General features: G+C 43.3%; 1 protein-coding gene across 1 annotated transcript in view; it reads left to right on the plus strand.

Moving 5' to 3' along the window:
• The window catches only part of CELSR1 (cadherin, EGF LAG seven-pass G-type receptor 1), a 174455-nt gene that overhangs the window by 83516 nt on the left and 74620 nt on the right, over nt 1-16319 (plus strand). Inside the window, 2 exon segments of the mRNA XM_009883222.1 lie at nt 9435-9657; nt 15025-15140. Of these exon segments, the coding sequence (XP_009881524.1) occupies nt 9435-9657; nt 15025-15140 (339 nt within the window).

The following is a 16319-nucleotide window of genomic DNA, read 5'->3' on the forward strand; positions in this document are numbered from 1 at the left end:
AAGATGTTATTGCGCACACACCCCTGGCACAGCCACCATGCCTTGCTTGCTTTCCCCATTCACGTAAATAGTTGAATACATTTTGAAAAGCCCAGTGTGGGGCCAAAATCGCCTGTGGAACAACAGCCTTGGGGAGTTAACAGTGCCAGTGGTGGCATTTGGTGCCCAGTAAAAATTGCAACTTTGCATGATGAAATAGTCTTTTTTGTCATCAGAGCAGAGGCACACTGAGTCTATGAGTGCCCTTTTTCTTTCTCACTTCTGCTGGTGGAAGTAGGTGAGAACTAGGCATGGCAGCTGGTTCCCATGCTGAAGTGCCTGCGGGTACGCAGGGATGCAAATACAGACCAGACTGCAAAGGCGGTCCCGAAGGGAACATGTCCTGCACGCAGCGGTGGCTGCTCTAGTCTTCGTTTCCCTCCATGTGCCCCTTGAGTAATGCTCCTGGAGATGAATCAAGGGGCTTAAAGAGCAGAGGAGGAAGTGGGGAGAAAGTCAGATGTATATATAATAAAAATAGAGGATTATTGTTCCTCTTAAAAATAAGTGTAGGGAGGGATATTCCTCTGTAAATTAATATGTGTTGTGCAGAGGCGTGTTTTGTTCTTACACCTCCAGGTTTCTCATTGGTTTTAAGGTGGGATTTTTAGGAAGAGATTTATTCCAAGACAGACATAATGTAAATTGCAGACACAATGGCATAATCTAATTTGGGTTTTATCTTTGACATCTACAGTAATGTTTTTCCCCTACTAAATGCATCCAGAGATAAAGGTTAGGCTTTTGAAAGACACTGCTTCATCACCATATCTTACCCCAAATCAGCGTAATTTGCATTGTGATAAATTGTCTTACATATAAACATGCCACAGAACTCAACATAAACTGGAAATTTTGGTGCGTTTCTTTTTTCTCTTGTGTGGATTTACGCTGTGTATAGTCCCGGGTGAGAGACAGAACCCAAAAAGATCTCTAAAGCTTTAACGTACAGGTCAAATGCAGAGAGAGAAGAGGACACGTTGTGAAGGCACTGTACATTACAACAAATGGTTCAATAATTTCAGAGCTTAGGGATAGTTGTAAAATCAGCCAAGAGTAAAGGTTAAGACATTACAAAATTAGCTGTTGGATCTCATAGAGCAAAAATTGTTGTTAGGTAGCTGTGGCAGGGTGAAGGCATGGATGTTTTATTTCTTGTTTTCCTCGGCCACAGCTAACACATTCCCAAAAAAAGTGCTTTTCCTCAGCATTTTGTCAGAAGGCTGGGGGTGATTATATCCGATGCCATGGGAGCAGGTGGCAGAGGGAAGCCAGGCATGTTGCGTGCACCTCTTTTTTTACTGTAGTGTCTGGCTCCTTGCTCATCAGAGTGCTATCAGAAAAAAAAATCACAGTACTTGAAATAAGTGTTGGTAGCGCTTCTGGTGCTCACACCACTCCTGGCCTCGTTGCTGGAAGGTGAAAGGTGAGCTATCTGGTGTAGACAGCGTGGAAGCTTAATGACTGACAATTTTTTATCCTCAACAAATATGTGAGGAAGAGAGAACAGGTATTAAAGACTCAGTCGTGGCTTTTGTCTGTCCTCTGTTCCTGCCAGCACTGTTGCACAGGAAGACAAGGTCCAATGACCATTCAAATTGAGCATATATCGTCTTGAGAACATGATCATAATTTCTGGAATACACAGACTAATTCATTTCTCCAACAGATGTGCCCCAAATATCACTAATCCCCCTCAGTATTGTTTCTTTTTTTTCCCCCAATTATTCCTTCTCATTTAAATGCAAAAACACAAAAAACCCCAAATCCCAAATCATCCATCCATCCACCCACCCATCCCTGCAGGGTGTCTTTTGTTTTGCTTTGTTTTGTCACCAGGGAAGGGGAGGAGGCGAGGAGGAGAGGAACATCTTTGCTCAGGCTGATGCTGCATGTAGGATCCTTGGCCTGATTTTGGACTGGTGAGAGGTCAGGTACCGCTTCAGTGGCTGCTCTGCACGTGCAGTGCATCAGCAGGTACAGCCCAAAGCAGTTTGAGAGATGGAGGCATGAGCTTTCCCTGCTCTTGCTTTTGTAAAATATAGTTTAGCTTGGTTGCTAGTCAGAAAGGATCAGGAGGTGGGATGAGGTCCTGGCCTCTCCCTTGCCTCTTTGGCCAGGCAAGTTTTTCATTGCGTTTCTCCTTCTCCCAGGAGATTGCAGGACCCCAGAGCAGCTGGGGTGCAGATGCTGTCCTCAAGGACCCCAGTGGGAAGAAGAGCTGGGAAAAGTCAAGTAGCATCTTCCTGTTGAGGTGGGAGTGGGAATGGGAGTTCCCTCAGAGCAGACAGTTTTGGTCGTGTGTTTCAGGCTGGAATTTGACCACCAAGAGTTCTCACATGCCTTGGGGCCAGCAGAAGCCACCCGCAGCTTCAGAGGCAAATAAAAGAAGATAAAAAGCTTCCCATGTCCATTATTTTGGAGCATCTCATGATTAAAGATCTCATGACCTTTGTTTGGCCCAGTCTCATGATTTTTGGAAATCTGATTTGTGAGTTATCAGGGATGCCTGGGGGGAACTTTGTGGAAGAAGGCACAGGGAAGGAGAAGGGTGATGTTAAAGGAAAGAGATGATATGTATAGCCAAAAGGGCACCAGTAATTCTACACCCTCTCTTCCCACCAGCTCAGAGCTTCGTGCTTATGCCCATAGAAAAATTAAGCCACATCCAGAGACGAAACAATGATTTCCTCAGTATCTTATTATAGGATCATTTTCTATCACCTCAGAGAGCTACTTGGCAAGCTATACATATATACACACACAGTGTGAGAGAAATGTTTTTGTTGTTATTTTGCGCAGTGTTTTAAATTCAGGTTACTCTCTTGCAAATAGATCTTGTTAATCTGGAACAGTTCTCACCTTAAATTCCAAAGGACAGCCATCACTACGAGTCAGTGGGATTTAGTCCTAAACAGTGTGAGTGTGTATATGTGGTGTCTGCTTGTGTGCATTTATGCATGTATTTATGTATTATTTTACTTTAGCCTGTTTCTCATAATATGGCTTTATAGTGCAGAAAGCAGCAAAGGGAGAAGAAAGCAAAGGGGAGGAGGGAGACTGGAGGAGGGAGACTGGACCCTAAGCTGGTATTTCTCCCTGTAAGAGGGTTGGGGCGGATTTTAATTTTCCTAGATCAGTCCCAATTCTAAAAACACAAATGAGTAGGTAAAAGGAAAGACCAAAGTATATTTTCAAATTTGGGTGTTTAGTAGCAGCGTAATGTAGAAACCTCACGAAGTAAAGACCATCAGTGTCAGTATTAAGCCCGATGAGCACATCTGCAGAGCCTCTGTGAAGCAGCAGTAGGGGTTTGGCCATTGATTTCTAAGGGACCCAGATTTTACCTCTGCTCTTCAAATGGCACTTCTGAGTCATCTGAGTAACATGGTCACGAATATAGTCATTCCCTAATTAATCACAGTCACTGTTACACCAACGGCTTCTAACTTCTATTTGATCCAGCTTCTCCTTCATTCTGAATGACTTGGTTACATTTTCGGGTAACTGCTCTGAGACTTCTCTCATAAAAGTACATTTTTGTTTGTTTGTTTGTGCATGTTTCATTGGGAAGTGGCATTTGCTGGGAGTTAAGACTGACTTCTCCCAGTAGGTTCTGAGGGTAGGCTTATGCACCACAGAGCCACTGAAGTCATGAATTTCCCTTTATGGGCAAAATCCAATATTAATTTTTATTATTTGACTTGTGCCAATGTTTTAGGCAATTTTTCCTGCAGTACATGCCTACATAGCCAGTGGAGACGGTGGGTATCTACTGAAGGTGTTGATCGAGTTCACCTAAGTCAAGCATGAGCCACTACATTCACACGAGCCATCTAAAATGGCTTAAAGCTGTATTTCCGTAACAGTTAAACCTTTCTAAAACCATTCCTTCATTCTTATTCCTGAGTGCATGGTCCTGCCTCCTTCCCTTGTGCCTGCTGTGCTATTCATCCCATCAATCCTAGGAGGGACCAAATCAGAACTAACCCTACAATAAAGAAATGAATGGTGTTTTGCCATCTGAGCTTCACAAATCAGTCAACTGCAGGATTACATGAATGCCAACACACGGGAGGGGGAGGAAAGTGCAACGCTTTTGGGGAAAGGAGGGGACAACAACCACTCAGCCTAAACTATGGTGAAACCGCTTCTAAAGTGGGTGCGTTGGATCCCAACCTTTTTATCTCTTGTCACAGTAGAGGTTTCCAGGCTGATTTTGCAACTGATTTGTTTTTAATAACCTTCTTATTACTTAGTACACTGATTGCTTTAGTGCCAATTGTCATTTAAAGTTAGTAGCGTTTCTATTACTAGAGGAAGAGGAGGATTGATTTTCCCATAATATGCAAGATAGCAAATACATTTTTAATGACTGTTGGTTCTTTATTAGGGCAGTGGGTCAATGGGAATTCTTTGAAGAATTTAGTTGCCCTATTTCTTGTTGTTTCTCCTTTTGCCCTATTTCTTGTTGTTTACACTTTTAAGTACATCATTTTAGGCTGGCTGCTTAAATCAGCTTCTCAAAATGCTTTCCATTATGGTGAAGTAACTACAAACACAGAGAAGAAATTAATATGTATCTAGAGCAAATGGCAGGATGGAGGAAAGAAGAATCAGTTGAAGTCAAACAATTACAGATACTGAGTGAAAAATTAACATGTGTCTAGGGAAACTGGGAAATAAAAAGAAACAAGGACATGAGTGCAGGTCTGCTGCTTCATGTGAATATAGTATTTCAGTTGAAAACAGTCAGAGAATAGTACAAATTTTTGAGGACTAGTCCTCAAACAGAGATATTGTGGAAACGCATTGCAGTAAACTGAAGTGTAGAGTTATTCTGTATTTTTTCTGATGCCATCATGTTGTTTCCAGCAAGCTTTCCAAGGTTATACATTGTCTGTTATTGTAAGGTCAGGCAACTCACCAGCAAACCACAGGCAGATTTCTGCAAAGACCGGCTCACTGATGCACACCAGTGTGCTGTTTGAAACCCATAATGTTCAGCTCACAAGGTCTTTGCAATTGTGAGATTATTTCTTCATTTTTCAGATAGCTTATTTTTATTTCTTTTCACTTTTTTATAATCATTTATTGTTTATTCATTAAACTCTTCCATTACTTTACTTGGAATAGTGCAGAAGACCAAATCTTTTAGCCCGTCTTTTGGTTTGCCTGTTCTTATGTTACACCTGATACCGTGGTATCCTCACTTACATAAAGTTAATAAGAAAAAAAAATATGATTCATGTCTTTGTAAAGTTAATCCTAAAATTGGAGAAGAGATATATGATGATTGAGAGTAGAAAGCAGTGTCGAAAGCAACTATCACGTTGTGATCTCAAGTGCTTTAAAACCGGGAAGCACTATCTAAAGGGCTGTGTGAAAGCCACAGGAGTTGTAGCTTTAAGAGTCATCAATATTAATTAAGAGCATATAAGATCAGCTACTGTCCTGTAACAGTAAATCGTTTGCTGGCTTGGGCCAGGATTTTTTCAAAACCCAGGAATCTGTCAGCAGATAACAGGCAGCCGTGGCCTGTGTTATCTGACAGTGCATGCTTTGCATTTAGCAGCTGGAGGGACCAAGCTTCACATCTCCTGCTTGGGTTTCGCAGAGTTGTGATACGTAACTGGTTTTTTAAGTGATTCCTAAAATGCTGGCCAGTGTGAAAAATGAAATTATATTAGCAAAGGGGATGCCATGAGGAGTGAAAGGGAGTTCCACGGGCTGGGTGAGGGGGTGAGCCATGCTGGTGTTGCCAGCGTTGCAGACTGTCCCCAGGCTGTGTGTGGCAGCTATCTGGGCTGTGCTCTTATCACCCCGAGCCCCTCCAGGCCCTCTCTGCACAGCAGCTCTCCCTCTTTTCTGTACTATTTTTTCCCACTGGACTGCGAGACATCCCTTCTGACAGGGTGTCCCAGCCCTCCGACCTTCAGCTGCAAGCAGGCACACAGACGCTTTTCATCCCAGAGGCTGGCGGATGCACATCCCTTCCTTTTCAGCTCCTCAAGTAGCTCTTCCCTTAGGGGCTTCCGACTCCGGCTCCAGCCAGCAACCAGCTCGTCCTTCAAGTACATGCGGGCTTTGGTTCAAATTTTGAAGATGCTTTTCAGGCCATGCCTCAGAGCTCCCGCAGGGCAGTGCTGTGGGATGGTGATGTGTGCAGGATGAGGTGGCCGCTCTTGGAAGAGCCACATAAAACCCAAGAGCCACACAAAGGTGTGTGCGGTGGCCAATCCTGATCAAAGCAGTGCTTTGAATACTTGCTCAGATGGCTACTCCATACAGCCAAAAATGCCATGTTTCTAAATAATTCCAGGCACTTTTGGAAAAAAAGAGTAATTAAGGATTTATCACGTTTCTTGGTAGACCTTTGTGCCTTGAAGCACAGTGGTGACTTGGAGTTACTATAGATATTTAAAAAACACCATTTTAATATATTTTGTTAAATATACATAAAATATGAAAATACAACATCAAAGAGCGTGCATCAAATGCAGTTCTCATTTACATTACAGAGTAAAGACAATTCAGAATAATTTTAGTAACTGGGACATCAATGACGCTACAGCTGAATGAATATAGGACAAAGGATCTTATTCAAAGTTGAACTACAGTTTTTTAAAACTGCTTCTTTAAGCATCACAATGAAAAGCAGTAATAACCATAATTCAATAGAACTTTTCTGTGGGCTTTCTTTTCTCTTAAATACTTTTCTGCCTGTATAGGTAGCTAAACAAACGGTCTATAAGTTCTTGTTATATCACAGAATTAATACAGAACCATCAATGAGTTCCAGCTTAGGCTTTTTTATTCCACCTCCATATTGCCATGGCATTTCCACAGTGTAGTACAGTGCCAGGAATCTCTCCTTTTAGCTCACTCCTTTTTCTCCCTGTGTGTTCAAGCCTGCGTGTTATTTGCTTTTGCCAAATATATCATTCTGTTTTCTGAAAGCCTTTAAGATTGCATTCCTCTCTGAGTTGGAGAGTTATTTGACAAAATATCCTACTACTTTTTTAAAGTGACAAACCTGTGTTTAGTCTTTCTATAGGAATTATGGTTTTCCAGTTTTTTGAGAGTTTTTGACACAAGATATGTGTATGTGTTAAGGGGGGTTGGCTGTGCTTATGATTTCTGTAGTGTCCTCTTGGTGCATCTGATGTGTGTGTCCGCTTTGTTTGGCATATCCAGTACACCGAGGGAATTTTCTCTCTTGGATGATACATAAAATTTCTCTTCAAAGAGCACATTGTAGAACATTTTAAAGTGATAAGGAAGGTGTATTCATGTAGTCTTGCCTGGTGCTCACAGTTGATAAATGGAAACAGAAAGATATTTATCAAGTTGTTTTCACAGCATTTCATCTTAATATTTTAAAGTGAGAATGTAGGAACATCAATCCTGAATCAGAAAAGCTGTAAGCACAGGCTTGAAGTTGAACTCTTGGCTATATGGTTTATTACTTAGGAGGTTTTGGCTTGCGCTTACTCTAGGATGATGGAGAAGGTTTATTTCATAATTTGTTAACTGTTAGAATTATTATTATAGAGAGACATATTATTATATGTTCATCTCCCCTGTGCTTTGTGTTGCATCCTTTTTACCTACGCTGAAACACCCCAGTATATTTTTTGCCAGGAGATGCCCACAAATGCATTCATCAGGAGGCAGTTGCACGATGGCTCAGCACATCGTAGGGAACACGGGGCAGGACCAGAGGTCCATCCCCTGGAGCTGAGCTCACCTGAATTGGGCCTACATTTGGCTGGCTGCATGACCATGACACTCTTATTTGCTCCTGCATTTTGTTGGTGTATGTCATACCTGCCTGAAAGGCACATGATGTTGATGCAAGAGGAGAAAGACAGCAAAGCTGGAGAGCAATAACAGCCGGGCTGTCCACCCCTCCTTGTTGCAGAGATCTCTATCCGTGGGGCAGTGGCCAAACCAGCTGCAAACCATGGCAGTTTACAGGCTGGCATAGAAAAGAGGTGTAGGTCCAGGTCTGGATGCAGCAACACTTTGGCGTGGGAACCTGTGGAAGTAGGGCTGCGGGGGCAGCGACTGGAGCAAAACTTTCCGTTTTAATTTGCCTTTGTTTGTGAGTCACTGCCCACAGCTCCTGCTGCTTTTACTTTCCTCCAGGAATGCATTTGCACAGTTTTAACTGTGCTTGAATTAATGTAATTGTATAATCTGGTAGTGAGTAATCATGCAAATATCAAACTGTTAGAAATGTACGCATTCCTTCAGCTGTCTGTGTTGAGTAGTTTTGCTCTACATTTGTTTCTCAGACATTGTTACTGGGTAAAATTCAACTATATATGCCATCTTCAATTTCTCTGAACACTTTTATGTGCCGGATCTGAACATGCTTTATATCTTAGGAAGACACATGCCAAAACATAAATGTTAACTAATTAACTCACATAGAGGGTTTAGCTTTCTGTACAATGGTTAATTCAGCAGCTGCTTTTGTCCCAACCACAGAATTTTTAAGTGGATATCCTCTCTATATTATGAACACAAATTATTATTATCACAAATTATTATTATCACAATATTTTTTTTAATTGGGCAAATACAGGAAAAGTTATAATGTACATACAAAGGCAAGACACCTGATTCTTTAGTAGTTGAATTTGACACATCTTGATACTGACTTTTGAATAGAATAAAGCCCAAGTATTTGGGGGGAAACAGCTTCTGTGAGCGGTACACAGAACCTGTAACTTCTGCAGAGAGTTACTGCGCACATCTCTGAAAGGTTCAGAAAATGGCTGTCACCTGCAGGATACACGGGAAAACATGGAAGCAATATGTATGTCATCGACATCCTGTTAATTCTTCCTATACACATTCCGCGAGTGTCGCTAGCTCAGCTGTGCCCAGCCACCACCATGGGCAGCAAAGCCAAATTCCACTGGAGGCGGAATGCAAGCACTTACCTGTTTGCACAGTTTCCAACCCGTAGTGAAACGCCGGAACAATTTACACATATTTTGGTTGACAGGGAGTGTGCAAATTTTTAACTGGTGGTGTTACCTCCTCCCATATAGATCTGTCTAACACCAGCTTTATATTTATCACTGGGTCTTGAAGCGGCCAAGGAATCTGAAAACAGGGGCCAATGTTGTTGGATATTTGCAAGAGGATTGCTTGGCAAAACATATCCCACACCCCCCTGAAAGTTCAGACTTGAAAGACGATGCAGCATCCTTACCCCCCCTATAATTACAGGCTCACACCTCATTTGCGGAGGGGGTCAGGTGCAGAAGTTGGGAAAGCAGCTTAACCTTTCTCAGAAACACGTGGGTAGCTGAGTGTCGCAGCTTGCTGCTGCTGGGGTGAGGTGTCGCCTTCCCTGATGTCTGCTTCTCCCCTTGCAGGAGAGTACTGTGAGGTGAATGCACGCTCCGGACGCTGTGCTCCAGGGGTGTGTAAGAACGGAGGAACCTGCGTGAACCTGCTGATTGGGGGCTTCAAGTGCGAGTGTCCCCCGGGCGAATACGAGCGGCCGTACTGCGAGATGACCACCAGGAGCTTCCCACCACAGTCCTTCATCACCTTCAAGGGGCTGCGGCAGCGCTTCCACTTCACCGTCTCCCTCATGTAAGTCCCGGTGGGGAAAGGCTGTGTGGCTGGTGACTTCTCCGCTGGAGCTTGGGGGGTGTTTCTTAAATATTGTCATCAAGCGAGTTATCTGCATGTAGAAGTCACTCTAGGTATTTCTGACAGTGACTCCTGCAAGTGGGGCACCATCATGTTGTCTGAAAGCATTTGGTTCCTACCCTGCTGAGGATACTGCTGGGATGCTCACTCCCGACCTTCCTCTGCTGCAGCACAGGGTGATGGTACAGGGAAAGGAGACACTAAGGCCTGTCTGGCCACCTCTCAGGAGCCCTAGGTTGGAAAGGTGCGAGGGTGGGTGGTGGGTTTGCCGCCTTTCGGGCATGTCAGGTGCTTTTCTAGTTGCATCTGCGGCCTCCTGACATTCAGGTGGAGGCTCATAGTTTGTGCTGCTTGTTCGGGAGCGCTCTTCCCCTTTCCTGTTTGCCCGCCTGTGAGAGGACCTGGTCTCCCCAGGCCATGGCTGAGCACCTCAGGTCCTTGCTGTCTGTTGGTCCCCAGCCTTGGGCTTGGGATAACCCCAACTGTCCCAGCTCCTCGCCTCGCTCCTCTTGGCCTCTACACCCATCTCCTGCTTCTGGTCCCATCCTGGCTACCAGGCACAACTCGCCTCCTCCCCATCCCATCTGCTCCAACATCTCCACGTTGGACAGCCTTTTCCTGGGCTGACTGTTGCTTTTCCCATGAGGGCACTGGAGGAGCAATTGGAGCTTGGGGAGCGATGGTGGCAGCTGCACTGCATGGACCAGGTCTCTCCTTCCCTGGCTCACACATCCTGAGGCAAAAAAACATCTTTTGGAGAAGACTTTTTGGGTCAGGCCATAGCATAGGGCTCTCCTGCCATGGAGCCAGTGCTCCAGGTGTGCACATGTGTCTTCTCCAGAGAGGGTGCGTGTTTGCAGCTTTCCCATGGTTTACCCGGTCCGGATTGACCTTTGGTTCTCCCTCGCGGTTGACTGTGAGTAAATAGCACAAAATGTGTTAACCCCGACCCCAAAGAGCTAGGCCGGGGATTTGTTGCTGGTACAGCAACAGCAACAATGACAGACGTCTTTATGTGTCTGTCCAGAGAAGATGCTCAGGGAGGACACCACCAGGCACACGTTCCATTCAACACCCAGCAGTTACCTGGGGTTTTACAGCTCTGAGGAGACAGGCAGCTTCCTTCCATTTTATCCTTCATCTGTCTTAGTCCCAAGGTCTGAAATTTTATGGAATCTTGACATGTTGCTTAAATCAGAAAGCACAGACATGGTTTGCAGGTGAGCCGAGGCAGGGAAGAGATGTGCCTGTGAAGATCGATTTAGAGCATCAGATCTAAGTACACGGAAAAACTGAGGAGCAAAAGGCTCTGTTGGACTTGTCAGAGCTACAGTGAGTGCAAACAAAGGAGCAGCCTGGGCTGGCTGCCAGCGTAAATTACCTGCACTACCTTTGGCTTGTCCCCACAGCCACGTGGTGTCATTTTTCAGGCTTTCAGGAAGAGATCTTTGACGTGTAGGGTGCTTCAAGTTAAAGTGACTCAAATTCTCTGGGTAGGGGTTATTGAGAAACGGCAAACTACTGTAGCAAGGTAGTGCTTACACCAGGGTTTCTTCACCATCTTCAAAAATTAAGATGGTATATTTAGTCATTAGCTACACACTCCTTAGTCCACTCAGTATGATTATAAGAAGTCTAGACCATCATGGGGTTCATCCCACACTGTCTGGGATAACATTTATCACAGAATCATAGAATAATGACACATTTATGTTTTCATACCTGAAGTTCACTTTTATTTACACTTGTTATTTCTTTGGCTTTTATTATCCTTCAATGCAAGTGGAAAACATTATGTGAGGAAAAGCAAGAATTAGCAGTTTGACTAGACAATGATTTGCCATTACATATTGTGTGATTTGGGAGCATTTGTAAAATCCCAGAGTGTCTAACTTCCTTCAGCCTCAAAGTGATTCATGACCGGCTCCTGGCAAAGAGCAGAATGTTTGCATTGTCGAGCCTCATAACTAAAATGTGATTTTTTTAAAAAAGTATTTAGGTTACTGACCAGGCGTGACTTTCTGCTCCCAACATTATACGTCTTCCTTTCTTCCTCCCAACACTTGCTACAAGAGACACTGTCAGTGGAGAGGTTTTCTCACTATTTATTCAAAATTCTCTAAGAAAGTGTCTTTTGTTTCCTATGTCCTGAAATTAAAAATATCCCTTTTATTAAAAGACAGTGTTTCTTTTCCCCAGCTGGTGATAACTAGACAAGTTCAAAAGCAATAGTGCTTTAACTATTAGTACGATACAAAAGATGCTTTTGACTAGTGGCAAAGAATGGAACTGAGCACACACAGAGTAAGGATATACAAAAAATAGTTTAGTAATTTAATCAGAAAAATATATTCAAACAGAACTAGGGTTCCTCTTGTTGCTAATCAAAATAAGTCCTTCTGCCCACTAAAGAAGCATCACTAATATTCTAATTTCTTTTGCTCGTATATATTCTGAATAGATCTGATAAAAATGTTTTGATGAAGCAGTTATCCAGGGAAAAATGCAGTAATGGGAAATGTTGTACTGAAACTGTATTCCTTTGGATGAAAAGTTTGATGGTGAAAATTGAAAACTAAATCAGTGTTTTGATAATATTTCAACAATATTGTCTTAGTTCATTTGGTTTGCCTTTTACTGCTATAATATTATTTTATATTATGTTAAATAAATTTAGAAATAAAGGTGTATTTCAAAACTGATTGGGTGAATGGAGTTAAATCCAGTTGGTGGCCGGTCACAAGTGGTGTTCCTCAGGGCTCAGTACTGGGGCCAGTTCTGTTTAATACTTTTATCAATGACCTGGACAAGGGGATTACATGCATCCTCAGTAAGTTTGCAGATGACACCAAGCTGGGCGGAAGTGTTGATCTGCTTGAGGGTAGGAAGGCAGGAGGGTAGGATCTGGATAGGTTGGATCGATGGGTGGAAGCCAATGGTATGAGGTTCAACAAGGCCAAGTGCCGGATCCTATACTTGGGTCACAACAACCCCATGCAGCGCTACAGGCTTGGGGAAGAGCGAAGCTGCCCAACAGAAAAGAACCTGGGGGTGTTGGTCAGCAGCTGGCTGAATATGAGCCACCAGTGTGCCCAGGTGGTCAAGAAGGCCAATGGCATCCTGGCTTGTATCAGCAACAGTGTGGCCAGCAGGACTAGGGAAGCGATCATCCCACTGGTGAAGCCCCATCTAGAATACCGTGTTCTGTTTTGGGCCCCTCACTACAAGACAGACATTGAGGTGCTGAAGTGTGTCCAGAGAAGGGCAATGAAGCTGGTGAGGGGTCTGGAGCACATGTCTTATGAGGAGCAGCTGAGGGAACTGGGGTTGTTTAGCCTGGAGAAAAGGAGGCTGAGGGGAGACCTTATTGCTCTCTACAAATACCTGAAAGGAGGCCGTAGAGAAGTATGGGTCAGTTTCTTCTCCCAAGTAACAAGTGGTAAGACAAGAGGAAACGTCCTCAAGTTGTGTCAGGGGAGGTTTAGATTGGATGTTAGGAAAAATTTCTTCATCAAAAGGGTCGTCAAGCGTTGGAACAGGCTGCCCAGGGAAGTGGTGGAGTCAGCATCCCTGGAGGTATTTAGAAGACAGTTTTAGCAGTGTTAGGTTGATGGTTTGACTTGATGATCTTAAAGGTACCTTCCAACCTAGACGATTCTAAGATTCTATTCTGTGATTCTAAAAGTAATCAAAGCAGTATTATACTATTTTTATGGACTCTAACAGATATTCTTTGGAGTTAGCATTTTATTGGAAATGTCAAAATTTTGAGTTCTGGGTTTTGAACCAGAACAATTCATTGTCCTTCAAAAATATTAAATAATGTATGGAATAAAAATGTCCATTTCCATGTAGCTCAGATTCAGGCTCTTGGTTCAAAAAGGCCTCTACTTGCTGTGATCCACAACATACGTATGTCTGAGAAACAACTTTTGTTAAAAAATATTCTTTGGTTTTGAATTTTTTTATTTCAAATACCAAACCTTAATGTTCAAAAATACTGCTGCTTTCACATTCTCTGAATGCAGGTTTTGTTGCATTGCATGGGAGTCTTGCTAGTAGACATGACATGACAGGCACAAGAATCATTTCTTCTGTCCATGGAAGGAAGTTTTCATTAGCTGGCTTCAGCGTTTGATTCATCTGTAGGAAAAGTGGGTTAATTTAAATCAGGCATAATTCCTGAAGTTCAAGATACACAATCAAACTACACCACCATTTGGAAACACAAGAAATTCCCATGGTTTCTCTCTTTTTCTCTGTATATAATATTAATCTTTGTAAAAATGTTTCTGTAGAGTGTAATAATTTTTTGCATTTCTAAGTAGATGAAAGCTGTATGTAAATCCCCAAAGATAATAGGATTCACTTAAAAATGATAACATGCATACAACATGCAGAAATTTGCAGACAAAAAACCCCAGGCCTTTTGAAAAGCGGGGCTGCCTCTTCTTCTGCAGGAAAGGTGTGATACATCTCATATTAGAAGCACAAGAAAAATAAAACCAAAACCCACCCATTGGCGCTGATTTAGTGGAATCATTTAAGTGTTTATTTTTCTTCCTCCAACTGACTGACCTGTTGATTGATGAACCCTGATTGTCTACATGTCATTATTAAAGTAACTGTTATCTTCCTTTACCCTTTGCCTCCCCATAAGGTCTTTTTAATCAGTTGATGACTCTCTGTGTACCCTATAGCGTTTAGACAGCAAGCAGGCAGCAAGTATCCCCCCTTTGATGTGAGAATGCCTTCTAGAAATCCTCCAACTGACTGACCTGTTGATTGATGAACCCTGATTGTCTACATGTCATTATTAAAGTAACTGTTATCTTCCTTTACCCTTTGCCTCCCCATAAGGTCTTTTTAATCAGTTGATGACTCTCTGTGTACCCTATAGCGTTTAGACAGCAAGCAGGCAGCAAGTATCCCCCCTTTGATGTGAGAATGCCTTCTAGCTTTTGGACTATTTGCAAAGTGTAGTAAGTGCTACTCTTTGGTGAGCGTCAGATACGTACTGTGAATTGTGTGTCTGCCTAATTTTACCCCTTGTGAAGGTCAGCATCCACAGCAGATCTCTGCAGAGTACATTTCTGTAATTTCCACCTTGCTTGCCTCTGTTGATTGTGAAAGAGTAGATTTATCCTGCGGCTGGCTCCTCAATTTTATAATTTTCTGTCTGAAGAAAGATTCAAAGGCTTGCTTTTCTGCTAAATACAATGCTGTGTTTCTTCTGGGCGACTTAATCGTCAGTCTTTAATTCGTAAGCCGTTAAGCATGAGCTAACCCCTCATCTCTGCGTTCTAGGTTTGCAACCAGGGAGAGGAACGCTCTCCTCCTCTACAACGGGCGTTTTAACGAGAAGCACGACTTCATTGCCTTGGAGATCATTGAGGAGCAGATCCAGCTCACGTTCTCTGCAGGTGAGGTCTCACTGGAGTCGAGCATTTCTGCCTGTGGTCAGGAGATCCTCTCAAGCCGTTTGGAGATGCACTTCTATGATTTTATATGGCTATTTGCTGCCTCATTGATTAACTGGCTGACATTGTATAATGAACCACTGATGCCGGGTGTTGCAAAGTACTGCAGATTGTAGCAGTGTGTGGTGGTTACACTTGCTGTGGTAGGCAGGAGCTTGTCAACATTATCAATTATAAAAGCTGGAGTTTATGACTATTATAAGATTGGCACTAGCCTGAAAGTTGGCCTCTGAGCCAATGTTTGCTTAAATGATACTTCATTTTATCACGCTGTAATAAATGTTGTGTGTTTATGCATTTTTACACTACGGCATCAGTGAAACTAGGTGCGTAAATGTTATCTAAAAAACACACGTGAGCCGAAGGACAAGCTTGCAGACAAGACATTGAAAAATGCCTGCCCTTCACTAGTAGTTGGTGATGAGCAATGCTGTCACTGGAATGCACTTTTGCACAGTAGAAGCACCTCCCCTTGGAAGAAGCCATAAACAACAACAAATTTAGGAGAACTTAACTGCCCACTCGTTGCTATGGTGGGCTAGGAAACAAGAAACAGACGCTTTGGCATTTGCTTGCTTTCTGCACCAGGACAAAGCCAGCATCTTTTGGTGCTTCTGGGAGCAGAGAGAGGGGAAGTCTGAGAAGCAAAGCTCAGGGTGGCATGTATCCCTGCCACTGTGGCCTTCTCCCGGGCAAGAGGTTTCCTCCAGAAAATCAGGCCTGGCAGTGGTAAAGCTCTTCCCTGACCAAAGTGTGATGAGAGCAAACCCCAACCGTTCCAGGCTCAGCAGAGGGGTCCTTCCCAAGTTAAAAAAGCCCAAGTTTCATCCAGAAACTCATGCCCAGCTGTGCTAATTGCCATGGCAGGGTAGCAGGTGAAGCTGTTAGCACACAGCTATACAGCATGGTTGAAGCACATTGAAGCCACCAGGAATCATCCCCTGGACTTTAGCAGTCTTGCTGAGGCTCTTGGTGGACCACTGCTTCAGCCCAGAAACAGGTCTGTGAGTTCAATGGGAAGGCTTTGGGGGCTTTCCTAAATCTCAACAGAACAGACAACCTCTAGTTGTCACAGGTTTAGGGGATGTTTTCCATTGGGACAGAAACAAATATCTGTGAAGT

The sequence above is a fragment of the Charadrius vociferus genome, unplaced genomic scaffold, assembly GCF_000708025.1.
Source record: "Charadrius vociferus isolate BGI_N301 unplaced genomic scaffold, ASM70802v2 scaffold363, whole genome shotgun sequence".
NCBI classification, from domain to species: domain Eukaryota; kingdom Metazoa; phylum Chordata; class Aves; order Charadriiformes; family Charadriidae; genus Charadrius; species Charadrius vociferus.